A 26713-nucleotide genomic window follows, 5' to 3' on the forward strand; every position below is an offset into this window, starting at 1 on the left:
GTGGGCCTAAGGGGAGCTGCTGTCCCCAACCAGCCGGCCAGGCCCCCGGAGAGCAGGGCCGTGTGCACGGCCTGGGCAGGGCTGGAGCAAGACCCCCAGCAACATGCAAAGAAAGGGCCGGAGTGTGCTTGGGGCTGGGTGCCCAGGAGGCCCACACCACCGCTGTCTGTCTGGGAGGCACCCCACTCCACCCCAGCACTGCCCTGCCATCTCCTGCAGGATGTGGCCCTGGTGTCCTTCACAGAGCCCCCTAGGCTTGTGTGCATCTTGCACAACTGTGCAGGGCAGTCCACACCTGTCCCCACACCACTGCAGAGACGGCCCAGAGACGGCCCAGAGCTGCCAGGCAGCACGATCTGCTCAGGGAGTGAGCAGGGCAAGACACCCCCTCATCCAGGCTCCCACCCGCCAGGTCTGGTCAAGGTGGGCAGGGAGGCCCAGGGCCATTGCCTGAGGCACAAACCCCAATTCCCCAGGCCCGGAAGTCACTGCCTACACCCCAAGAATTCTGCAACCTTGAGTTGGCCAGACCCCAACCTGGGCAGGGCAGGTTGAGGTACAGACCCACCTCGACACCCACTGCTGGGGGGCTCGGAGCCTGGAAGCAGGAGCCACGTGCCCCCTTCAAGAGGAGGTGCCACTGACGTCCTCGCAGCACCGATCGCTGTGGCTGGGGACAGGCCGGCTTGGTCGTCAAAGCCACCTGGGCAAGTGGCTTCAGGGACAGCGAGGAAGCAGGCCGCGGGGCTGGCGACACCCCAGGGTTCTCGGAGGGCCAAGCCTCCTGACACCGGGCGCCAGGGAGCGCACCCCCCGCAGCTTCGGAGGGCACTGGGCCACACTGCCAGGCACACACCCAACAGGCAGGGCTCCTGTCCGCCGGGCCACACCTGAGGTTCACCAGCCCCACGCGGCGCAGGCCTGTATGCCTGGGCCAGAGCGCCCGCCGCTGGGCTCAGCCACAAAGGCCCCAAGCAGGCGCACACCTGTGGGAACCAACCGCGTCACAGCGAAGCGCCCCGCGGGCTGGCCCCGGGCGGGGCCCCAACCCTCAGCACCACACAGGGGACGTCTGTCTGTCTGACACACTTTTTTAAAAGCTCACTTTTAAGCTTTCGGAAAACAACACTGGGGAAGGGACTTTTCTCTCTAGAAAGGAGGTTTCCTTGGAAACTTCCGGGCTGCCCCTTCACCTGTAGCCACAGGCACCCGTCCCGCGCCGGGCGGCCACCGATCCGAGAACGCTCCTGTCGTCACCCCCTGGAGAAGCTGCACTGCTGGCCACCAGCGCTCACTTGCTTGCGTCTCTGGGGCCGTCGCCTGCGCTTCCTGCAGACGGATGCCCACGGCGCCCAGGGAGCCTCACTGCGTGTGAGCCGTGACGCAGCCCACACAGGCCTTCACGGTGACAGTGATGCTTCGCTGCTCCTTGCCAGGCAACCCCTGAGCTGGGCCACCTCGCAGCTCCCCAAAACGGCGCCACGTCTGCAGCTGCCCAGCAAGACCTGCCGCGTGCCCAGCCCGGGCCCTGGCGCCCCTGTCTACACACCACCACCCGCGTGGCAGGAACATGGGAATCCGTGATCCCGAGCCAGAGGGAACTGAAACCAGCACACCACGAGCCACCCACATGCCAGGGCAGAGGCTGCGCGCGCCACGCGGGTCGGCAGCTTTCGGGGGAGAAGCTGGGGCCAACGGCCACGTGGACTCGGGGTCTTCCCAGGGGCAGGTGGAGCAGCCACTTCTGAGCCCCCAGGAAAGACCCGCGCCCTGCCCTGGAAAGAAGACAGCACAGCTGCTGCCGCTGAGCAGCCGCCGGCCACGCTCCCTCCACCTCGGCTGAGCACAGCGAGCAGCAGGGGCCGCGGGCGGGAGCTTGTCTGGGGCAGGGCCTGACCCAAGGCCGGGCAAGGGGAGGCCATCAACAATTAGCGGCCCGATCCCCTTGGAGGCAGGAGGCCCCTGCTCACTGCCGTGAGCGGTGATCGATGCCCCGACAGCGCACAGCCCATTAGCGAGGCGGCCACGCTCTCGCCGCGCGGCTGGAGCAGGAAGGTTCGCCGCCACTGTAATTAACTGGCAGCATTTGGCCAGGAGTCGGTCAATGAGACCGAGCTGGGCCGCGGCAGCAAGAGGCAGGGCGCGTCCGCCACCTCGCTGGCTGACCTCGCAGATTAGTGCCGGGCCCGGGGCACACGTGATTAACAGCAGAGACCCCAGAGCCAGCCCAGGAGCAGCAGGACGGGCTGGGGCTGTGAGCTGCGCGGCGCCTCCTGCCTCTCGGGCACTAGCTTGCCCAGCCAGGCGCCCGACTGCTGGGCACCAGCCATTCGCCCTGACAAAGGACCCTCAGGGCACGTCTTGGCCCAGGCAGGCACCAGAGCCACGGCACGGCCAGCTGACAGTGAGCGTGGGGGTACAAAGGGCGAAGGTTCAGAGCCGCAGCCTCCACCCGCGTCCGTCTGCCCACACAGCCCCCAGGACCCAGGCCAGAGCCCGCCTGCACCTGGGAGTGAGGGAGGTTCTGGTGCGTCTCCCCGAGGATTCCTGGATCATGCCCACGGCTGCCCCTCCGTAGCCAGGCACCCTGGAGCTTGGTAGGGCCCGAACACACAGTCTGCACCTCACTCCCCTGCCGTGTATGGGACAGCCGAGGGACCTGGGACGGTCGCCCAGTCCCTGCCCAGCCCTTGTCCCCAGGCCCTGCAGGGGTGGGCGGGAGCCGAGAGCCCGCGTACTCCGTCAGTCTGCTCAGACTCCGGGGCAACCTCTGAACCGCCTCTTGGCAGAGTCCTCCCAGCAGGCCACCCGGCCAGGGTCACCACGTTGTAGACCTGGGCAGCTGCCAACACTCTCCCAAAGTGTCCTGCCGCACAGGCCTGTAGCCTGCTGAGGGTGACTCCCGTGGGCATCCGTCCCGGGCTCTGGGACCTGGTGCCCATCGGACCACCCCCAGAGACTCGGCCAGCGACTCAGGGGAAGGAGCCTGGCCAGGGTCCAGTCCAGACCCTTGGCATGAGGTCCTGTGGAACCTGCAGGCCCCCATGTGCCAGCAGGACAAGCAGGGTGCGTGTGGGCCAGGCCGCGCTCTGTGCAGCCTCCCGTGGGAGGAGCACCCCGCACAGCGAGTGGGTAGCCAAGGGCTGCGGAGCCGGGCGTGCTCCCACGCAGGCACACAGGCGTCCAGGGCGGGTGGGGAACCCCTCCGGAATCCCCGGTGCCTGCACACCACCAAGGCTGGAGCCCACGCCTGCCGCGACCTGCGGGGCCGGGGAGGCCGGCCAAGAGCCCAGTGGCTGCCATATGCTGCTTTTGGACAGAGCCGTCCCCGCCTGCTGCACCCGCCGGAGCTCCTCTGACCTGGACACAGAGGGGACAAAGGCCATGGGACCCAGCTGCAGAAGGGGGCTGTCAGAGGGTGGTGGCCCCCTGCCTGGGAGCCAGTCATAAAACCCAAACCAACGGGGGAAGGCGTGGGCTGTCCAGGTGCCACCCGGAACTGAGGATCTCCCAAAACTGCAGCGGACACCAGTCCCAGACCAGGGCCAGGGCAGGAAGGACCGTCCCAGGGGGCCTGGGACTGAGGGGCTTGCGAGCAGGGAGGCGGGGAGACGGCCAGCAGGCGGAGGTGGGTGGTGGCCTCCCCCCTCCCTAGTCTTTGCTGTCGCCTTCAGCAGAGGTGGACTTACAGCGGGTGGGGACCAAGCCTGGCCCAGCCTCGCCATGAGCGGCTGTCGCCCCAGCCTGACCTGCGGGGCGTCCCTCGGGCTCTGGGAACCTCTCCCACCTGCCCATCCTTGCCCGTTGCCCAGCCCTAGGGACTCAGCCAACGAGTCTGGGGAAGGAGCCTGGCCAGTGTCTGGCCGCGGCTGCTCAGGGACAGCATCTCGGTTTCAGGTGGCACATGAGGCCCAGCGGTCACTGGACCCGCCAGCCCTCACACCTGCAAGGCTGTGCCGAGACCGGGCAGGCAGCCAACAGGCACGCCGAACCCCGGCCCTCGGTGGCGTCAGAAGCAGCGCCTGAGCCCGGGGCAGGCGCAGCCCAGCAGCCGCCGCTCCCCCGGCGGGGCGAAGGGAGCAGGGCTCAGGGGCAGCCCCAGCCAAGATGCCCCTCGAGGGAGGACGAGGACCAGGCACCAGGCCTCAGGCACAGGAGCAGCAGACACAAGGAACAGGGAGCTTGAATGGTCCCCCACATGCCCAGAGGGGCACACCTCCCCCGATCGGCCGAGGACACGGGCTCCCCACCCCCGGCAGCAGACAGGCACCATCTCCCGAGGGACGAGCAGACTGTCACACAGCCTGGGCAGCTGGCAGTAGCCCCCTCCCTCGCACACAGGTGGGGACGGCGCCGGGGCCCTGAGGCTGGCCCTTTGTGGGGCAGGGCCAGCAGCTCACAGCGGGGACAGCCCAGGAGCGCCTCTGAGGACAGATGCTGCCGAATCAAGGGGGCCTCGAGCGCCAACAAGCCCACAAGGCAGGCCAGGCCCTCGGGACAGGCTGGAGCCTACTCCAGGACAGTGCCTGGACGCAGGGTGGGGGCCCAAGCTGATCCACCAAGAAGCGGAGCACTCTGTCCTGCCCGACAGGCCCTCCCCAGATGGCTTGGGCCAGAGGCAACCTCAGGACACCAGCTCTGAGCCCCTGGCCTGTCACTAGGGAAGAGGCAGGGGTCCCACCAGGGATCCCTGTTGGAGCAGACCCAGTGCCCGCAGCCCCTCCTCTCAGGACGTGAGGCTGGCAGGCAGAGCAGCTAGGGACCTGTCAGCAGACGGACACCTGGGCAGGAGAGGCCCCAGCCCAGCACAAAGCCTGACAGGGTACCATCCTCCACCCCAGGTGACAAGGGTCCTCCTGGGAAGCCAGCAGTGTGGTGGGGACCACGGCGGTAGCGGTATCTGGGGGCAGTGGGAACAGGAGGGGCGGCCTTGGAGGCAGGTGGGGGTGGGCAGTCAGGGACACCAGGCTGCTCACGGTCCCTGTTATTCATGCACTCTCTAGCCTGGCTCAACCCGGGGTGTTGAGCCATCCCCTCATTCCAAGAAAAGGAGAAGCTCAGAGAGGTGAACTGACCTGCCCAAGCCACACAGCACACGCGTGAAGGTGAACCAGCGCTGGTTGATTCCAATACCCGCAGCCTGCAGACCCCGCAGGGAGTCAGGGGTCAGGTGGCCCCGCCCTCTGCCACACCCTGGGTGCCTGGGCACACGCTGGAGCCCGTGGCAAACCAGAGGGTCGCTTCGCCTCTATCCCTCAACTGCATGCGAGGGCACGCGGACTGCTTTGTCTGAATTGGATTTTTAAACTGCCCCCTGGAGACACCAGGACGCAATCAGCCGAGCAGTGGAGGCGGGAGGCCGCGCAGGCGCAAGCCAGGCCCCAGCGAGGGCAGAGGACACGGCCGGGCCCTGCAGGACCAGCAGCACAGCTCTACTGGCCAGCTCTCCACACCCTCCTGAGCCCCAGAAGCCACTCTGTGTGGGGTCCAGCAGCCAGAGTTGGCCATGGCCGTGGTGTTCCAGGGCTGGGCAGGGCCTGGAGGGCGAGCCGTGCTGGGCCCGCCTCCCACACGCCAGCTTGGGGACCCGCCGCCAGCCTTGGGTTCAGCCCAGACAGGGCACAGGTCCGAGGCTCCTGCTGCACTGCCAGGGACAGGCAATATCCAGCACAGGCGAGGTCCACGGCCACCCTAGGGCGACGGGCACAGAGGAGGTTTCTCTGAAGGGTGGTGGGAATGGCTGCTGGACACAGGTCAGTAAGACCACCAGTGGTGAGCATCCACCAGTGACCCTGGTCCTGTCAGTCACGCCCAAGGGGAAAAGAAAGGAGCCCAGGCCCTCAACGCCAAACCCACACCGGTGTCCAGGGTTCCAGAACACAGCCCATGCCCCGACGGGAGGTGGTCAGCAGGGCCCCCAAACCCAGCCCCTGCACGACAGTGGGAGGCACGAGCGCCTCCCCTCAGGGACCGCGTCTCGGAACCTCACTCCAGGTCACTTGGAAAGTCCCACCTGAGGCAGCCGAGGACTCGGGCACCACGTGACCTCAGGCTTGAGACCTGACCTCTGGGGCCTCGGCATCCCCACCTGGACAACAGGCCAAATCAGGGACATCAGCCAACTCTCCAGAGGGGTCATGGGGAGGTCCAGCTGGGGTGACAGAAAGTCGGGAGCTGGCATGGGCTGTGGCTGAAGGTGCTGGGAAGTGACCAAGGACTTCCTCATCAAGAGGGCTGCCCAGATGGAGACCCGGGCTCGGCCGGCCCCGGGATGGGGTGGGGCTGCGCCAGCAAGCCCGCAGGTCCCGTCGAGAGGGGTGAGGCCAACACCACGGTGTGCTGGGCTCTCACGCTGCTCGGTGGCCACAGGTGCCGTCTCACTCCTGGGGTCAGGAGCTCGGGAGTGAGTGGACACCTCAGCAGGGCGACACACCGGCCAGGGGCAGCCCCGCCAGCCCTGGTCCCTGGTCCCTGGTTCTGATTCTCTGTCCTGAAGAGAACTCTGACTCTGAGTCAGAGTCGGGAGGCAGCGGGGCCTAGTGGCCAGAGCCGGTCCAGCCCATGCACACGGGGCGCACTTCCTTCCCAGCCAGCAGGGCTGCGCAGCCTCTGAGCTGGAGGCACGTGCTGGCCGCCACTGGAGCCAGGTGCTGGGGACAGCAGGCAGCTGAGGAGCTGGGCCTGCCTGGGAGGATGCCACAGCCTCTCCACCACCTTGCTCCGGCCGTCTGTGCAGCACTGACCCCTGTGCCCAGCCCGCTCGCTGGGTCCAGCACGCAGGGAGCCAAGGACAGGCAGAGCGCAATGCCACCGGCACACTCCAGTCCAGGGCCTCCTGCCCTTCCCTCAGTCCCCCCGGGACGCCCCCAGCCTGGACTCCAAGTTCAGGGTCCTGCCGTGTAGCCCCTGCCCAGGACATGGCCTACGCTTGCTGACCATCAGCAAGCCAGGGCAGGCAGCCCAGCACTGGGCCAGGGAGTCCAAGCGGTGAGCGGAGGGGCGGCGAGCCACGCGCACCCTGCGCCTCTCCCGTGCTGCCCCCGAAGACCAGGCAGCAGAAGGGGCCTGGGCAGCAGAGATCCAGAATCTAAAGACCTGGCCCACCTGTTAGGGCCGACGTCCACTCTGCAGAGCTGGAGGCCCTAGCGAGGTACTCCCCGGGGTCCCAGGCCTCAGGGGGCAGTCACCCAGGGTCAGTGTCCTCGGCCAGCACCCCCAGGGCCAGGTCTCCGGCAGTCCCAGCCACGACTGCACCCACTCATCCTACCGGCCCTTGGCTGCCTGAGGTGCCCGGAGCCAGAGCTGGAAGGGAGCAGAGTGCCTCGTACCCACAGGAAGACTGAGGCTGGGACGACCAGCATTTGCTCAAAGTCTCGTGGTCTGTCTCAGCCCAGTTGTCACCGGAGCAAGGCCTCTGGACCCTGGGACTCAGGCAGTGGTGGGGGGACTGCTCTGCACCCCAGTCTGTCCAGAAACACCCTGCTCTGCTCCACCGGGGACGGCAGACCTGAGCACGCGCCAGCTGACCGGGAGAGGCTTCAGAGAGGTCTGGGGCCCGGCGGCCCCTGCGTGGGTCCCGCAGCCCGTAGGTGGCCCCAGGTGGCCTCCAGCAGAGGAAGGAGGGGTGGCGGGAGCAGAGCCAAGCAGAGCGGCGGGAAGACCGCCACCGGTGCCACCCACGCCCAGACACAGGGCCAGGGAGCCCTCGGGCAGCTCCCGGTCTCGCCAGCAGCCGTGGCACCTGGGGCGCCCCACGTGCAGCGGGCGCCTCTTACCTCTGGGCTCCTCCGCCTGTTTGGCGAGCTTGCGCAGCGCGGCGGCAAAGCTGGAGGACGGCGCAGCCTGGGCCGACAGCGTGCTGCTGGTGGCCGGGCTGCCGCTGGGCACCAGGGCGCCATTGAGTGGTGAGGGGGTGAGGGGGTTGACGGTGGCGGTGGTCCTGGTCGCGGTGGAAAGCATCCCTAGTGAAGGGGACTTGGGCTCATGGCTCATGCCTGAAACAGGAAGAGAAGAACCAGGGTCACCGAGAGCAGAGCCAGCACCAGGCCGCGGGCAGCATGCAGAGCCGGGCGGACAGAGCAGGAGAGGGCGCGGGGCACAGGCCTGCTCGCGAGGCGGTGTGGACCAGCACAGCAGCTGCAGGGCACAGAAACCCGCAGACCCACGTCCCAAAGCGTCACTCCAGAGGCCCAGAGCAGAGGTGTCAGGAGGGAGCTGGGCCAGGGCCAAGCGAGGAGGACGGGGAGGACGGGGAGCTGCCCTCCGTGCAGCGGAGACTCCTGAGCACAGGAGGGCCAGGAGCGGTGGCAGCACTCTGGGGAGGTCAGCACTGCCACTGTCCCCGCGTTTCAGAGGAAGAAACCAAGGTTCACACATGGCCACTACCCACGGACAGTCAGTGCAGACCCAGGACCTGAAGCCCCACAGGCCAGCCCGGGGCCCTCGCTCCACGCTGCCCTGAATTCCAAGCTCCCAACCCCTTGCAGGCGGAAGGGGAAAGCAGACAGAGCCATCAGCAGCCCCTGAGCCTCCGTGGCACGAAGACTCTTCTGAAGAGGCTGAAAACAGAAAGCGGCACATCCAGACCCACCACCCACTTGGGGCCAAGCTCAGGACGACAGCTGAGCCCGGGCGGCCGGGGGCGACGGGCTTGGATCAGGCAGGGCAGGTCACCCCCCCGACTCTCCAGCCCAGGCAGGAGGCCCCGCCCACCACGGACGAGTCTTCAACATCCGTGCTCTTGGAGGCCAGGGGCCCCACGTCACCACCCAGGTCCCGCTCCCTCACTACAGGTGCGTCCCGGAGAAGTCAGCCCCGGCCAGGGCCTTGCACCTGGCAGGGACAGCAGGGCCACAGGCAGAGAAGCAAGTACTTCCTGACCCAGCCGGAAGCCTGAGAAGCCCCCACCCCTGCTGCAGCTGTGGAGCCCACAGGCCTGTCTGCCTGGGCACGCCCTCTCCAGAGGACACGCACGGACCCGGCCAGGACAGCGACCTCCCAGGCGGCCGATGGCAGGACCCAGAGCCCTGGGCTAGAGGGTCAGGCAGAGCTGGCTGCCACCGTAGGAGAGCCGCTTTCCCCAGCCGGGGCTCCAGCCCCGAACTAAGGGCCGCACGAGAGCCCTGTGCCCAGGATAGGCAAGCTGGCCTCCCAGCTGCCGGCGGGTCACGTGGGACGCAGCCACCCAAGGCAAGAGGCCCGCGGAGCCCAGACGGGGAGGGCACAGGCTCCCCACCTGCAGCCTGACCTCCAGGAAACCCGGTTTCCCCCGAGTTGGCCTGGCCTCTACCTGCCCAGTGGGTGCCCACCCAGACCACCTCGAGCACCCCTCTCCTTGCACACAGTGCCCAGGACAGACGGGCCAAGGGGACCGGCCGGGAAGGACAGCCTGAATTCAGACGTGGGAGCCCAGACCTCACTCTTCCTGGCTGGGCCTTGGTTCCCTCATCTGTCCACAAGGCAATGACAAAGGGCCTCGTGAGCCGAACCCTGGCAGGTCCGACAGGGCCCGGCTAGTGCTTCAGAGCCTGCCTGGCACGTCCCAGGGCATGTCGGCACACCACACGCAGACGGCACCCACCCCGGGCGAGCAGAGCGGCACGGAGAAGTCTCACAGCCACCAACGGGGCCCGGGTGGCGCTCCTGCCTGCCCGTGCCCCACCTCTGTCCTGCCAGGAGCCACATCACTTGGCACAGGCCTGGCTCTGGTCCTGAGCAGGTGCAGCAGAGGCAGAAGCTGCCCACAGGACACCTGGGAAGGGGGACCAGAGCTCTCGCCCTGCTGCCAGACACGGGGAGCTGCCACAGGGGGTCCCGTAGGCCTGAAGGTGCAGGGGGCAGCAAGCATGGGGGGCCGTGACCGGGGACAGCCTTGCCAGCCGGGCACAATGATGCAGGCCTGTGACCCAGGGACCCAGGAGCAGGAGCTCGAGGCCAGCCTGGGCAACTTAGTGAGACCCTGTCCCAAAAATAAAAAGGGCTGGGCTGTGGCTCAGTGGCAGAGCGACCTGGTTCAACCCCAGGAGAGCCGAAGGGCCAGACCCAGCGTCTCCCTGCGGACACCATGGCAGGGCGGGCCCTCGCTGGGGCCACTCGAGCAGAAGAGGCACTGCCCCCCGGAGAGGCTTCTGCCAGCAGCTGCCAGGGAGCCACCCGCCCTGGCTGCAGGCCCACAGGATGCCACAGGCTGTGGCCACTGACCCGCCGGAGCCACGCCTCCAATGGCAGGGCTGGTCCCTGTGTGCTGCTCACCTGGGCTCCGCCCTCCCCACCGGAAGCTCCAGAGCAGCCACCTGCAGACAGACGCTGCCATGGGAGACAGGCTGCCCCTCACAGCCACCGGACCCCAGCCAGCCCTCCAACCCCCAGTGTCACAAGAAAGGTGTCCCAGACGGGAGGAGGCAGGCTCAGACCCAGCACACGGGGCGGGATGGGGACCACGTCAACCCAGCAGCTCGTCCTGTGCGACACAGGGCCCGCTTGCTGTGCGCCCCGTGAGGGCTGGGGACCCAGTGCTGCAGGTGACTTGTCCCCAAGGTCTTAGAAGCAGATGCCAAATCCCCTGGTGCAGTGCTTCCATGAGGCAGGCCACTGTCCCCCTGGACAGACATGCTGGGACCAGTGCGTGGGACAGGGTGGCAAGGTGGGCTGGGATCTGGGACCCCAAATGGCACTGGGGGTCCTGCAGACTGCACCTGGAGGCTGTGGTCTACCAGTGACCACTGGTCCTTTCTACCTAGGTTCCAGTTCCTCTGCACCGATCCAGGCCTCCCGAGAGACCACCAGCTGGTGCTTGGGGGCTGCCCAGCCCCAAACAGCCCCACCCTGGCCCACAGCCCCGTCGAGACTGCCATCCACTCCTGAGGACAACCAGGCACCAGCCCTGCTCCCGACAAGGTCCAGCACGGTTCCCTGGGGCCCCGGCAGCCTCGGCCGAGGGTAGGGCCCCCTGCACCCTAGTCACCCCACAGCCAGCATGGCGGGCGCTGCAGTGAGCTCCTGCGCCCGGGGAGCTGCTCTGCTGAAGTCAGGTCACTCAAAATAGCGCTGGCAGCAGCTCTGCCAGGGGCTCTAAAATTAGCAGCTCTCTCCCGCGTGTGCACAGGGGAGGTGGAACAGAGGGACGAGCGGAGGGACGGCCAGGCTCGGGGACCCAGGGAGCCACTGCAGAACCCCAGGCCTGCCGCGATGGACAGGGCCTCACGCCTGGCCCCTGCACGAGAGGGCCAGTGGCTGCTACGGGCCCGGCCCTGCACAGATGGGCAGGGGCTGCTGGCCCACAGGTCCCACAGAGGTCAGGGCAGGCCACAGTGTCTGTGGAGCCCCAGGGGAAGCGGCGAGGGAGAGGGAGCCCCCAGAGGGCGCAGGTGCCTGTCCCCCCCTCATTAGAGAGGTATTTATTAACTTCTGCGCTCCCGGCCATTGACTGGATTCCTGTCTACATTATCAGCTCATCTGAATTCATTATCCTCACAGCTGGGAATATGCTCGGCAGCATGAAGGCCGTGACGGATGAGGGCTGGGGGCTCCGCAGCAGGCACGCTCCCCTGACATGTGCTGCTCAGCAGGAAAACGAGCCAGAGGTCTAGGTGGCCCAGACCACGTGAAGCTTCCCTGCCTCTTTTTTTACATCTGGACAGGCTCCTTCCTGCCAGCTCAACTCCCCAGACAAGAAGGGCTACCTTACCCAGACATCTAAAAGCTCCTCAGCTCTGGTCACACTCAAACCAAGGGGTCAGGGGAAGCCCCTGGTCTCAGCTTTCTGCTCCTTAGCACAGTTCTGAGGCCACAGAGCTGAGAACCTCTGGGTTACTGCCAGAAGCCAGAGGGCAGGAGGAGAGGAACAAATACCCGCTGACCACGCTCACAAGGTGGCTGGGCCCATTTTGCGGGCAGCCAAGGTCTGACGTGGGGACCTGTGGTGAGCCTCCTTCCTGCCAGCCTCCAAATGCGCCACCCGTGTGGCTGCACCTCCCGCCTAGGTTTCCGTGCAGCAGGGGCCTAGCTGCCTGGCAGGGGACACTCAGACCCACTGGCTCCCAGCCTGCAGAACAGAGCCCACAGCCTGCCTGCTGTTGGAACAGCGGGATTTCAAGAGGGGAGGCCCCACTGCCCCATCAGGTATGGTCTCTGACCCGCTCCCCACAAGGGGGGATTATTAACCAGCACACCGGCCTCCCTCCCGGCCTCCCTTGCAGCCTCCCGTGGATCCCGTAATTACTGCTTCCTTTCATGCCTGCTCTCCCCGGCACCAGACCTCAGGCCCGCTCCCTCCTTGCTCTGTAATTACAAGCTAATAGCCGAGATGAATTTTCTGCTGGGTCCCAGTTCAAGCACCAATCCGCCCCTTCCCCGGCAGCCCCCGGGGTAATTACACCCTGCGAGGCTGCGCGCAGCGGGGCCTCGCTCTCGGCCGCACGCACAATCTGGACCTGGATTCTCTAATCACCCCTCTTGGTAATTTTTCATTACCGCAGGAAGAAATGTTGTGAACAAATATGGGGCGTCCCCAGCTCTGTGGCCCCCGCCACCCTGCTCCCCAAAGGGAGGTGCTTCAGCAGGCCTAGCGAGACGGGGTCACCCTGCTGCAGGGACTTGGGGCCGCGGTGGCAGGGGGCGTCACGTGGTCCCCAGAGCCCGAGCGACTCTACCATCAACTCAGAGTCTGCTGCCTCCCACACGCTGCGCAGCACTCTGGGTGGGGGCGGGAGGCGGCCCGGCCCAGAGAGGCGGCTTCCGGCCGGAGCCAGGGACACCACCTCGGGACGCTCGGGCACCCACCTGACCCGCTCCCAAGGCCAGTGCCCTCGGAGCCAGCCGGCAGAGGAGGCTCGACCGGAGCAGATGGCCTAGCTCCTGACCCAGAACCAGAAGGGCTGGGGACACAGCAGGCAGGAGGGGCAGCTGGGCACCCCTGAGAGAAGCTGGCCACATGGCCACAGGCCTCCCAGGCGAACCATGGAGCCACAGCTGAGCCACCGCGCAAGGCGGGAGCAGCTGCCCACCGGAACCCCAGGCCAAGGAAACAGGGCAGCCCCCCAAGTTCCTGGGGCTCCCAGGCAGCTGCCACGACCCTCCATCATCCACAGGACTGTGCCAACGGCGGGGGGTGTGTGTGTCTGTCCCCAACCCACCCCTGCCAGGTGCCAGGCTGTCGAGGGCCCTGCTGGGTGCAGTGTCCCAGTGGGAGGGAGAGGCCACCTGCTTGGTGGACGAGCAGCAGTGGCACAGTCACACCCAGGGGTCGCAGCTGGGGGAGGGGGAGGAGGCACGTCTGGAGGAGGGCAATGGGGCTCCACGGGGGACACGGACGGCCCTGGACGGGGGCAGGCGCCGGAGGGCCAATGGACGTCCAGGAGTCGCCCAGAACTGGGTCCGAGGCCACGGACCAGGACTCCTGGAGGTTCTGGGTGAAGCGAGGGGCAGAGCCAGGCAACAGATGGCGGCGACATTTGACGCGGTTACTCTCGGCGGCGGCGGTGTGCAGAGAAGTCAGGCGCGGACGGAAAAGGGCCGCAGAGCAGCAGAGCAGGAGCTGCGGGCCACAGGGAGGACGGAGGCAGTCGGGGAGGGGCTGCGAGGCTGGCGGGCGGTGCCCAAGGCCACGCCAAGGACGACAAGGGCGAGGTGACGCTGGAGTGCCGCTGGCCTGAACCTACACTCCCGTCAGCAGACCCCAGGAGCCAGAGGACAGGCGAGACGGCCACCACAGCCCGCCCAGCCCTCCTCTGCCCCGGCCACTGGCGTGCACACGGGTCACCCGCATCCGCAGGCTGAGGAGCCTCTTGCTCATGTTGGCTCTGCACGGCGAGACCCCCAGCCCAGGCCCGGGAGGCGAGTCTGGCTCCCGTCCACGTGCCCTTGCCTGTGAGAAGTGGGCACGGCCCCCAGTGGGGTCACCCTGTGTCAGCTCCCACCCCTGCAGGGGGCTGGCTGTGCACAGGGCGGTAGCAGCTGGGCGAGCCCCATGCAGCTGCAGCACCTGAGCTACGCAGGGCCACCTCCCCTCGCACGGTCACAAGGGCCCTTTCAGCAGATGCCACCAGTCTCCCGCAGAGGCATCTGATGCAGCCCAGGTCCCCAGGAGAGACGCCCACGCTGGCCAGGACAAGGCCAAGTTTCCATGGGACAGCAGGCCCTGAGCCAGCAGGGTCAAGGTCAGGCCTCGGGAGCAGATGACACCTGAGTGGAAGGGAGGGACTCTGAAGGCCACTGCACGAAACCCTGCTCCCCAGGCCACAGGCTCCTGCTCCTCGTCCCCTGGGCTGCAGGAGGCCCAGTGCTCCACAGGATCCCACCCCACCAGGGGGCCAGGAAGCTGCTCCCGGAGCGCCTGGCTCTGCGGCGCCGAGCCTCTGAACCACGCCAGGGGCTTCCCCCTCCCCTCCCCAAGGAACAGGGGGCAAGGTGCTTCCTCAACCTGGGTGTCCCCCCGCTCTGACCTGCAGGCAGGCCTGGCGAGGGCCAGCACCTCAGGAGCTCAATGAACGTGGTGGTGCCAGGAGCCTGGGTCAGATGCTGCCAGCATGTCGGCTCCGGCTGGACTCAACGGAAAGAGGGCCGGGTGAGGGCCTACCTGGGCAGCCAGGGTTCCCCTAAGCGTCCGGAGGGCGGGTCTCCCTTCCACCTCGGCTGCCCCTTGGGCCAAGAGCTGCCAAGCATAAGGTGGCGATCTGGTCAAAAGCTCATCCTCAGAGTGGTCCTGAGGGCAGGGAAGCGCCACTGCTCAGTCCTCTGAGCTCAGGAGGCCACGCTGCGGGCCCCAGGGGTGGCACGAGCCCGGGCAGAGTTCTCTGGATAGAAGCCAGAGAGCAAGTGTCCCCTACAGGGCCTAGCTGGAGAGGGGGTGCAGGGCCAACGAGGACCCCAGAAGACCCCGCTTGGCATCGAGTCCTCAAAGCTCCCCGTTCTGCTCCCAGATGCCACCGCGCGCCTTGCTGGAGCACACAACCCGGTGGAAAAGAGGGGCCTCGGGACGGGGAGAAGACCCCTGGGGTCACAGGCCTGGAGTCACATGCTCCCCAGCCTCGCCTGCCCCTGACCAGGACACTCGGGCTACAACCACCTCCACCAAGTGCCAAGTGGCGACTGCAGCTCCAGACCATCTCTGTTCTCAGCACGCACCCAGCGTGGCTGACTGGAAAACGAGCAGGAAGCCCAGACCCAGGCCCGGCGGGCGGGCCGAGACCTGGGGACAAAGTTCCCTGGGATTCCGCCCAAAAAAGCAGCCCAGTCTACCAGAATCCCCGCAGGGACGCGCAGGCCAGAGTAGGGCTGCAGGAAGGTCTCCTCTCTCCTCTCCCACCCTGAGGCCGAGAGGGCCACAGCAGGGTCTCGTCCAGCTAGAGCTGGCAGGGGCAGGGGGCGCAGGGATGTTGGGCCCCACTATTCTCTTGGAGGAAATCTAGCAGTATGTGCTAAGTATCCCTCATCCAAAACACCGGGGACCAGAAGCGTTCGGATTTCAGGTTTTCTGGATTCTGGAACATTGGCAGGTCCCTGATGAGAGATCTCGGGGAAGGGTCCCAAGTCTGAAGGTAAATTCATTTGTTTCTGGTACCAACTTCCTACATAGGGCCTGAAGGTCATTTCAGACCTTTTTCCAACAATTTTGTCGATGCAAGTTTCCAGGTGTGGAATTTCCCACTCGTGGCTTCACGTTGGGCTCAAAAAGTTCCAGGGTTTGGCGCATTTTGGACTTAGGATGCTCAATCTGCTTCTTTAAAGACTTAGGTGCTCACACCGGCTGCTTTCCCTTCTGGGATCCAACAGTGCGGTGCCCAGGGCAGGGACCCCAAGAGGCCCCACCACGCTCTGTGGGTTCCAACTGGAGAAATCCTGGCACCAGCGTCCCAACAAACAAATGAGGCGCTACAACCCCCAAACACATCCAAGTGGAAAACACCAGGAACCAAAGAGTGCTCTCCTTTCCCAGAAGCCATGGGATACCGGCAGGGCCGCCCCACCGAGCCGTGGAGTCCAGCGCGGAGACCCCACTGCGTTGCCCAGGGAAACCTCCAGATCCAGACCCTGCGGTGTGGCTACCCCCAGTAGAGCTCAAAGCCTCCAAGCTGGACCCTGGGGAGCTGGGGATCTCCTGCTCAGGTGCTCAGGGACCCCAGCGGGAGATCACAGCCCCGTCTTAGGAGCGGTAAGACACGTTGGAGGGCAGCCGTAGGAGGGCTGCGTGTTCAGGGCGGAGGCTGGACGTGGGTCACCACGCACCGCCACTCCCCGCAAGCCCACACGGGCGCCAAACCTTCCCAGGACCCCAGGCCAGGCAGGCCACAGGCTAGTTCCAAGACAGTTTTCTCAGAGAGACCAGGTGGCAGAGGATGAGGGGCAGACCCAGCCCGCAGGACAGGGCTTCCCCAGTGTCCCCACCTGACCCAGGACTCAGTCTCGAGTCTCAGATCCTCAGCACCCGTAGCACAGGCCACCTACCAGACCCCCCAACACCCCAGTAAAGCCACCGCTGCGCACGCAAGCCAAGGCGCACGGGACACCCAGCGGGGGAATCCAACCTGCCCGGGCGGGTGTAGACAGCCAGTGCAAGCAGGTCTCCCTCTGGGCTCCAGGGTGCTGACAGGAGGCTGGAACCTGCTCCTCTCTGCTGCTGACCACGGGCGGTGGATGAGTCCCTCCCTGGCAAGTCAGGCCCTCCCGAGGTAGGAGGGGCACTGGAGGAGCGGTGCCCATGAGCCCATCGCCTGGCACGACACCCTCCTCAGCCAGGGCTATGACTAGAGAGGTCGCAGCATCGGGCCGAGACACACAGCTCCTCCCATTTGGTCAACAAACCCCAGAAGCCAATCGGGAACTCGGATCTGAAGGCAGCTGGCTTGCCCTGGGGGGCTCCACTCAGGGAAGACGGGTCAACACCAGGGAGCCCTGGGGCCCGTGCAGTGGCCCCACCTGCGAGCTGTGCTGGGCCTGACCCAAGGATTTTCCTTCAGGATGGTTTAACCTGTCCGACATCAATACAGCTCTGACCAAAGTCACCTGGTCCATGTCTGCGACGGCTGCCTGCGGCCACAGACCCACCGACTGCGTGCAGGAGGTGGGGCTGGGGGCGGGGAGGCCACTGGTACAGCACCCCCAGCTCCAGGTCCAGGTGGGTTCCCGCAGGGCAGCAGTGTGCCTGCGCCCGAGACCGTGGGAGGCCTGGGGGCGGGCAGTGGGCCTGAAGGACATGTGTGGTGCTAACCCTGCCAGCAAGGGGGCCTAAAGGGACTGACGTGGCATCTCCACCCTCAACCCCACACTGCCCAGCGTGTGTGGGCACTTGCCAGGGAGGCACTGTCCCCCGGTCTCGTGACAACACCCCCAGAACACCAGTGCCCCAGTGCCCTGCGAGCGCTGACCCTCAGTCTGAGGACGCAGGTCACCTGGGTTGCTCCTGTCCTGCAGGTGAGAAAGCAGGGCCGGAAGTGCCCAAGGCCACGCAGATCAAGGACGGCACACAGGAACAGCGGACGCTCCCTGGGGCCGGGCCACAGCCGCGGTTCCGCTTCGGCTTTTGGCGCACGCCCATTCAGGGACATGGAGCCCATTTGCAGCTGGAAGAGCCGGGGGGATTCGTCTGCCCCCCTCCCACCCACGAAGCGGCTGCGAAGCCTGCTGCTGCCCAACTCCAGAGTCAAGGGTCCAGCTGGAGGCCTAGCCACACAACTGCAGGACGTGGCCAGGGTCCACACAGGCACCGGAAAGCCCCACTAGCACCCCTGGGCCAGGTGAGAATTACCATCCCCATCCCACCCCGTGTCCACTCCAGGCCCAGCGACGTCGGGGCCTGGTGATGGGGTTTCCTCACCTACTGCTTCTCCACCACTTCCCTGGGCTGGAGAGATGCCCGGCCTCAGGAGGACGGCCAGGTTGAGCCCCTTTCCCATGCAATTTTGAAGACAGGCAGTCTGGCCTCCGGGTCATCCTCCCCAGGAGGAACTGCCACCCACCTCTTCCACAGCAGAAGGCCCTGGGGTCTCTGCGGAGAGAACACTCCCAGCCCCCCACCCCCGAGACGGCAGATACCGACGCACAGGCCTTCCAGGGACCCAGACTCAGCCGGTCAGGGGAACAGCCCAGGGACAAAGGAGGAGAGCCCTGGACCCGAGCTCCCACTGTCCCTTCCTCACCAGAGACCCTCAAGTACCACTGGGACCCCACAGAAGCCTCAAGCTCAGCCCAAGCTCCTTTTCTCAGCTGCTCGGAGGCTGAGGGAAGACCCAAGGGCCACTTTAAGTGCTGTCCCTTTATCTGTAGGCCCATCCTTCAGGCCTGGCCTCCCGGGGCGTGGGCTCTCACATTCCCGTCCTTGGGGGTGGGCATAGGGGTGCCAGGGCAGGAGGGGCAGGGGGCCTGGAGCTGACATCCAGGTCAAGGGTCGGCTGGACACAGGGCAGCAGCAGTGTGCGGCTCTGTCTGTGGAGCGGAGGGCGTGCGTGCGGCGGCTGCAGAAGTGAGATTAAAGGCCCCCGAGCGTGCGCTTTGGCAGGCGTGCGCAGGCTGCTTGGACGGGATCCTGTTTTATCTGTCCGCACCTCCCGGCAGCCAGCGCTCGGCTGGGTTCAGAGGAGGTACTCAATAAATTCTCATTGACAGGAACACTCAGAAACATCCCCTCCCAGGCTGTGGCTGGGCCGGGGGAGAAAGGCCAGCGTGCGGAACTGAAGCCAGCCGCACGCGGCCCCCGCTGCACTTGGCCAGGCCACTGAGATCTAAGACTCCATGGGGGCAGAAATTAAAGCAAGACAGTTGGCCTGCAGCAGTCGCCGGGCTGCACTGTCACCTGAAACAGGGATCTCTGCGGGCTGAAACCAGCTCTCCTGGCGAGGAGGGAGGGCGGGGAGGGGGCGGCCGGCGGGGCGCTGCGGTTTGAAAGGACGCTGCAGTTGCCACAGCACAGGTAATTACCACGCTACCCCAGAGGGCTCCCATCCAACCTCGCGGGCTTTGGACTTGGAGTAACCCAGGCTGGGAATTCCAGGGCTCCTGATGGGGCCAGGAAAAACCGGCCCTGCACCATGACTCCACAAGCCCCTGCGAGTTCCTGGGGGCAAGAAAAAAGGTGGCAGCCAGGTGTGGCTCACCTGTGCTTCTCCAGGAGAGAAGACACCAGCGCCCGCCGCCCAGAGGCCTCCCCTTCCTCACAGCAGAGGCGCTCCCAGCACCCGTCCACTGGGTCACGGGAGCGACTCCCGGGCCGACCAGGAGGTGCAAGCCTTGCCTCTGCCACAGAGTGGCGCTGTGCGTGCCCTGCTCCTTCCTCTGGACAGAGGCTGAGCCCAGCAGGGCCCCCTTCTGCTCTGAAACCACAAAGCGCTCTTGGGTTTGCTTCCTCCAGAGACGGGGAAGTTACTAGCGGCCAGAGGCCTGCCAGGGGGCAGCTCCAAGGCTACTGGAGGCTTCCTGCTGGAACCCTGAGCCAGCCCAGACCGCTCCGAGCATTTCCTTGCTCACCTGTGAAAGCAGTGAACCCAGCTCTTTTCTGCACATCCAGGTCCCCTTGGGAGCTCTGAGCTGCCAGGCCAAACCCTGAAGAGCTGGTAGCTTACCAGGGCCCAAGGTCAGGCGCCCAGCACTGCCTGAATGTCAAGGTAGGGGACCCACTCAACTCTAACCAGCCAGGGTCCTACAGGTTGTCCCCACCAGGCCAGGGCCCACACTGGACGAGACAGTCTGCTGTCCTTCCTTGTTCAGAGCTCCGCCCACAGACAGGACAGTGCCTGGAGCTGGGCCGGGCCTCCCACTCCTTCCCAAGGCGGGGCTGACCCTGGGTCTCCAGCTGGCTGCTCACCAGCTCCCTCCAGCACCCAGGCTTGAGGAAAGAAGTCCAAGTGTCAAACTGTGGCTGGCCAGCTTCCCCGTTCCCCGCCTGGCTTCAGCGTCTGCTCCCACTGGCTGACGGGGTGACAAAAGTCAACCATGCACCCAGCCATCAGGGCACCCCCGGGGAGGCCAGGCGAGCCTCTGGAGAAGTAGGAAAGAAGCTGCTTGTGCAAAGCAGGGCCCAGCGGAGCAAGAGAGCGTTCCTAGCCTACCTGGCCGGCGTCACGCCCGCACAGCCGGCAGCTGGGATGACACACGCTGCCAGTTGGAGCCTGCGTCCTGGGCCCCTCACCTGTGGCTGGCCGGCTGAGTCACAGCCCGCACCTCAGGTTCCTCCTCCCTGCGGGTGGGGGCAGCCATAAACACAGGGTGAGCAACATTTAAGCGCTCCAAGCTTAAGTAATACAAGGGAGGCCCAAGGAAGGCTGCTTACCTAGGGGGTCCCCACCCCTCCTGGGGGGCAGCATCCCAGAGAAGTCTGGAGGCAGCCCACCAGGGGGACCTCCCGCCTCTTTGTCCCACGCCTCCTGGAAATCGGCTTAGGCGGGACATCGCTCCCAGAGTGCCCTTTGTCCCAGCCCCTTTTACAAAGGGATCCTTCTTTTTCATTTGGTGGTCCTGCTTTTTGTTTCCAAACCCCAACCTGTGTGGCCCCTACCCCTCAGGCGCCAGATAAGACCCCACAGGGGTTAGCGAGGGTTTAGTGTGTTTTAAACGCGCTCTGAGACAAAGGCTAGTCTGCAGGAGCCAAACCGACTCGACTCGGGCTGGCATCCGCCACTCAGCCGGGGGCCAGCAGGTGCTTCCCCCCCCCCCGCCGGCGCGAAGCCCTCAAAACTCAAAAGCGGCGCTCAGCCCCACCACGTGCAAGGGGGCGCGGAGCCCCGGCCGCTGGGCCATGCCTCCCCCAACACCGGCACTCCCCCCTCCGCCCGGCCGGGGTCCCGCTGCCGGTTCCCAGGCGGGCCCCTCGCGCCCACCCCGCGCTGCCGGGGGGGGGGGGGGCGGGGGAGGGAAGGGGAGGCGGGGGTGGGCGGCACGGGGAGGGCGAGCCCAATCCCGCTCCGCCTCCACCGGGGGAATTTAATTAGCCTGCTGGAGAGGCGGGCGGCCGGCCGAGGAGGTGTCTCTGGTGCTGCAATATAATTGAATCGGCTCCACTCGGGCGGGCCACTCGCCGCCGTCAGCGCGGCCGGCGGCCGGGAGGCGGGGGCGGGGAGGCGCATCCAGGCGGAGCAGGAAGGGCCGGGGAGGGAAAAGGGCAGCGCGGGCGGGGGGCGGCGGATGTGCCATCGCCCTCCCACCTCTGAGCCGGGCAGCCATCTTCGGCGGGGGAGGGGCGCGCCCTTCGCCGGGACGCAGGGCGCGGGGGTCAGAGCCCCGGAGCCGCGGTCCCGCCCTCGCGCGGCCTCCCGCACCGGGGTGGGGGCGGGGAAGGCGCCGGCCCGAGGCGGGTGCCGCTCGCCCCGCCGTCCCCCGCCCGCACCTGCGCGGGGGCGCACGGCCGCCCCAAAGTTTTCCTCCCAGCTCCGGGGCGCCCGCGGCGCGCCGAGAAGCCCCTGGCGCCGCGCACGCAGGCGCCCTCGCCCGCCGCGGCCGCCAGCCCGGGCCGCAGTCCCTGCCGGAGCGCGGCCCGCCCAGACTGCGTCCCGCGGGGGGAGGGCGGCCTCTGATCCGCTGCCCGCCCTCCCGGCTCTTATCGCCGCTCACACTCGGGGGAAGTTGCCCGGGAGCCGTTGGCGGCCGCCCCCGCGGAACCCGCGAACTTGGAGGGGAGCCGGGAGGGCGCGGGACCCCCGCCCTCTGCGGCGCGCTCACCTTTCATGCCAGGGCGCCGCAGCTCCGCCTCGCCTGACACATGCTGGAGCCACCGTCGCCCAGTGTTTGTCTAAACTGCTTATCTCACCCGGGGCTGCTCGGCGGCGGCAGCTCGGGCCCGCTGGGGAGGTGGAGCTTCCGGGGCCCCGGCCAAGAAACACCTGCTGCTGTCGCCGCCGCTGAGGACACACCCAAGCGCAACGCCGCCCACTCCCGGGCCACTGGCTCGCTCCGGGCTCCCTGACCTCAGCCAGCGGGAGGTGTCGGGTTTCAGCCGCAAGCACACACGCACGCGCGCGCACCGACGGGCGCCCGGGAGCACCCCGCGCGGCCACGCGCCCCTCCCCCCATGGCCAGGTGAGCCCCGGACACCCGCAGCGCAGGGGTGGCGCCGCCCCCTCGCACCCCCTGGCAGGCTGCTCCGGGGTCGCCGGGACTGGTACCTAGACTCCCGAGAGTAGGGCGCAGTCGCTTCCAGCACGCCCCCACGGGAGCAGGGCCCGTCCTCTCCTCGAAACCGCTTCCCCGGAGCCCACGGAGGGCTTGGCACGCCAAGCACCCCGTGACGGGCGCACAGCTAAACACTGCGTCCCGGGCCTTTTGGAGGACAACATTCTTGGCGTTGGTGTGTGTTGGGGGTGGGCAAAAAATGACGCTGTGTTAACCCCCCTCAAGTCCCCAAGAAGCCCGACTATTCCCACTTAGAAGGCTGAATGTGAAGAGCTCAGGCCGTTTGTGCCTTCTGCCTCAGCCCAAAGTTCTAGAAAGCTTCTATTCCGTTTCAAAAACTTCGGGGAAGGCCGCAATGGGGGGAGGGGGAGTTCCTTTAAAGCACCTACTCCCAGGAGCTGCAGTGTCTACCGAGGCGCCGCTGCGCCAAGGGGATCATTAAGTAGCTGGGGTTGCGGTCAGAGGCGAGGCCACCCGCCTCCAGAAACTGGCACGATCCACCGCGCCACCAGCCCCGGCGCAGCACCTCCCCATTCCTGGCACCCCCCCACACCCTACCTCACCCAGGCACTTGACTGGGATGACTCAGGGAGCGTCCTGAAATTCCTGGGCACCCACAGGCGGCGCGGAGAGGGACTGTGGGCCCTGGCCTCCCCCCCCCCGCGGCCCCGCCCCCAAGCCCCCCCCCCCCCCGCGCCAGGAAGCGCGGGGTCAGAGGTGGCCCGGGCCCGCAGGGATCCCCTGGCCTCCGGGCGCACGCGGAGCTCCGACGGGAGCTCTCCCAGCCCTCACACGCCGCTTTCCTACTGGGGAGCCCGAGGCAAACAGCACCCTGGGGGGCCGCCCCAGCGCCGCGCTGCGGGTTTCAACTTTCCGCCCCGGTGCCAGCGCGCGCTTCTGCCAGCCCCAAACCTGCCCCGGGACATGCCCGCGCAGTGCCTGGCAGGCGCGCGCTGCGTCCCCGCCGGCCGCCTCCCCCGCCTTCCTCCTTCCCCGAGCCAGCCGGGACTGCGACGGGAGCGCGCGCTGGGCGCCTGCCACCCCCATCCATCTGTTCCCGATGACGCTGGCGGGCTGGGAGCGCTCGGGGCCCGCGCCAGCGGGGCGCAGAACCAGCCTGTGTGTCGTCCGGGGCGGGGGACCGGCGGGCGCCCCCGCCGCGCACCGCTCCGGTGCGCCTTCGAGCGGGGGCACGCGCGCAGGCCCCCCACCTTGCACAAGGCTCCAGGCCGACCGCAAACGAAAAGGGAAACGCGCCGGCGAGGCCGCGTCGCGCCGTTACTGGCTCCTACCTGCGGCCCTGGCCTCCCGCTCACGACCCGCCGGCTCCCCGCGGTGCCCCCTCCGCGGGCCGCGGCCTTGGCCCACGCTTTAATTTACGCACCACTCGGCAGCGCGGCCTCCGGAAATTTATGTCCCGCACTGGCCGGACGATGCAACCGGCTCCAGGCGGCCGGGAGGGGGGGCGCCTCCACCCCAGCCGGAGCCACGAGCGGGGGGAGGGGAGGACAGGGAGGTGTCGGGAGAGAATTAGACAACTGGCCTCCAGTCGTAAAAACAAAAATAAAAGCCTCCGGGGCGGCTCAGCCCCTTTCCCACCTGGATCTCAGGCTGCGGGGGGAGGGGAAGAACATGCAAATGAACATCTCGCACCTGGCCAGGAGGTGCCTCCCAGCCGGGTTCCCCAGGTAACAACACCCAGGCCCTACCTCCAAATCCTGCCAGAACCTTAGCCTCTATTTCTCTCTCCCTTGGGGAGGCCCTCGGGCCAGCGGCAGGACCAGGCCCAACCTTTCCACCTGTTGAACAGGACCAGGCCAGCCAACCATAAGCATTTGTGGGTGACCTGGGAGGTGTCACCTGGCTTATTTTCAGAGCTGTCCGCTCCCTCCCGCGTGTATCTGGCTCCACTGGATTGTGAGAGGGGTGGTCTCGTCCTGGTTTCCAATGAGGAAGTTGAAGAAAGAAGGGCTCAGGGTCTCAGTGCACAAAGGTCAACGCCGGTCCCTGCCCCCAAGCTGCTCACACCTGGAGCCTGTGCCCTGACCCCGCATGGAGGGAAGAGCTGCCAGACACCCCCACAACCACCGGGGGGCAGCAGCGCGCCGGCTTTGTGCCTCCTGGTCAGAAAAAACAGGCAGCCACCAGGCTGGCTGGCACTGGGAGACGGAGGACACTCAGTGTCAGTGTCTCTGGCGGGAGGAAATCAGTAATCCGGTGCAGAGCCTCCAGCTCTGAGTGGGACGTCTCTAGGCAGCCAGGGACCCTTGGCAACGAGGACCCACGGTGGGGTAAGGCTGGCCTCCCTCCGCTCCCTCCAGAGCAGCTCCTCCGGCCAGAGCCTCCCTTGGCCAAGTGCGCCCGCCTGCATCTCTTTCCAGCATTCCCATTTGCCTGGAAACCTGGCAGAAAAGGAGGAGGGGGGTGAAAGAGCAAGGAGCCAGGAAGGGTCCTGTAGGGGACACCGCCCAGAACAGGACACCTGACCCAGGCCACTGAATCCTTTCTCCCAGGGTCCTTCAGCCTTTTTCCTCCATCCACACCCTAGACCCCCACCAAGCACACTGGGCCTCCTGAGCAGGAAGCAGGGGTCACAGCCCTTGCCTGGTGACCACCTGCTTCCGTGACACCGGGTGGGCCCCTGGCACTCCAGCCCTGCCCCGGCTGCGTACCTGGGGAGGAGAAGCCCTCGGTCTGTCAACAGGACTATCTTAACTACTCCCAAGAGCAGGAAGTGGAGGGCCAGCCCAGAGAGGCCCCGGCACAGCCTGAAGCAAGCGGCTGCCTCTCCCCAGGACGCTGGCCCTCCTCACTCCACACACACCGCACCCCGCTGGTCCACAAGACTTCCCAGAAGGAAGACTGAAAACTCCACACCCCACCTGCAGTAAGCTGCCCAGAAAGGCCCAGGATAGGACCAGAGGGCAGGTGGGGCAGGAGGAATCTCAGACCATCACCACCACTGTCTGGGCACCTACATGGGCAAGGCCAGGTGCCCAGGTGGGTAGGCACCATCTGCAACAGTCACCACCCCACATCCTGACAAAGGTGCAGCCCTGATCTAATGTGGGCCCTGGACACCAGGCAAGGGGTGCCGCGACCCCACCACATGGCTCCTCCCCCTCCAGGGTGGCAGCAGGAGGTACAAGCTAAACCTCGCACAGTCATCTTCTGCACCCTGCCAGCTGCTCCTGGCACATGGGGCGCATCTGCACTTCGACATCACCTGGCCTCGCCTGTGGCGGCACCTGGGTGGGCCAGCAACTGGGACGGCTTCAGTGTGGGCGGGAGTGAGGATCACGGCTGCCACTCACCGGCACCAGACAAGTGCAGGGCTGCTCGGCTCCTGCCGCTCAGGGCCCTGGAGGCTGCCAGGCAGGCAGTGACCTCCATTACAGAGCGAAGGGAGGAGAAGACTAACTTGCTAGGGCTCAGAAATCCAAATGCAAGTCAGATCTAGACCCTGGCTGCGGTACCTGGCAGCAGCCAGTGACCTGGTCAGCCCCCTACTGAGGAAGAGTCGCCTGCAGGAGGCTCTGGCCTCAACTCCCTTGGGGCTGCTTCTGTCCAGCACCTGAAAACCCCGTCAAGAGGCTGGGAAGGGCCTGCTGGCTGCACAGAGCTAGACAGCCGGGCTCCCCTCTCCCAGCCCCAGGGAGCCTCCTGAATCCAGGGGGTAGGAAGGGTGAGGGGCAGCGGCTGGGAGGGCTGCCGGCTATCTCCAACGCCCGCCCTGCTGACTCCTCGTGCTCTTCCCTGCCTGCTGTTGCTGGTCAAGTCCTCCCCATTTTTCAAAGCTGGGCTTAAACCTTATCTCTTCCAAGAAGGCTTTCCCGTGCAGCCTCTGGAATCTGTCTCTCCCGGCGCCAGGGCCACCCTTAGTGATGACACAGTGCTGTGGTCTTAGGAAGGGGAGGCCGTGCACACAGCCTCCGGCCCTGCCGGCGAGCCCTGTCTCCTGCGGGGCCTGGGAGGGAGCGCCCGTGCCAAGCTCCCCGGGCACACATGGCGTAGTGAAGTGGCAGCCAGGCAGCCATGGCCCCTGGGGCCCATGAGAGCTCTGTGCTGGGCTTAACCCAGATCTGCCAGCAGGCACAGGACGGGAAAGAAGGGCCTGCCCCTCCTGGCGGCAGGGGCCCGCCGGGGACGCTGGGCGCCCCCTCCCCATCCACCTCAGACAGCCACGGCGGTCGGCAGCCGAGGCGCCCCCGGGAGCAGGGAAGGGCTGTGGCCTGCGATCCCTGCAAGGTGAGGTCGGGCGTTTCCTCTTCACCCCGCCACCGCGATGCCTGCCCTTTCAGTGGCCGGCTCCACTCCTGGCCCTGCACGCAGCTGCGCTCCTTTACAACAGTTAACAGCTGTTTTGCATAGATTTTCAATTCTAATTGCCTCGCTTTGTGAGCGCCGCAGAGCCCCGGTGAATGGGGACGCGGCGGCGCGCGGCTGGAAGGCGGGCAGGGAGGGGGCACTCGAGGGGAGAAGAAGGGGACCAGTGTGCGCGGGCTGCCTGCTTTTATTTCTCCAAATAAGAGAAGAATACCCCTGCCACCAACTGCCCCCAGCTCCTGCCTCTTGCTGGAGCCTGGCAATCTGGAAGGTGCCCCCGCCCCCCTACCGT

The 26713-nt window shown here is 66.6% G+C and overlaps 1 protein-coding gene across 7 annotated transcripts in view; it reads right to left on the minus strand.

Moving 5' to 3' along the window:
- Gse1 (Gse1 coiled-coil protein) overlaps positions 1-26713 on the minus strand; it is a 312845-nt gene that overhangs the window by 19239 nt on the left and 266893 nt on the right. For 6 of the 7 annotated variants that reach the window (XM_047527121.1, XM_047527119.1, XM_047527118.1 and 3 more), the window contains exon 3: positions 7776-7994. The exons of the other annotated variant lie outside the window; for it this stretch is intronic. In XM_047527121.1, coding sequence (XP_047383077.1) covers positions 7776-7994 — 219 coding nt within the window. The remainder of the gene's footprint in view (positions 1-7775; positions 7995-26713) is intronic. 7 annotated transcript variants of the gene reach the window in all.

This window comes from Sciurus carolinensis, chromosome 16, assembly GCF_902686445.1.
Source record: "Sciurus carolinensis chromosome 16, mSciCar1.2, whole genome shotgun sequence".
Taxonomy (NCBI): Eukaryota; Metazoa; Chordata; class Mammalia; order Rodentia; family Sciuridae; genus Sciurus; species Sciurus carolinensis.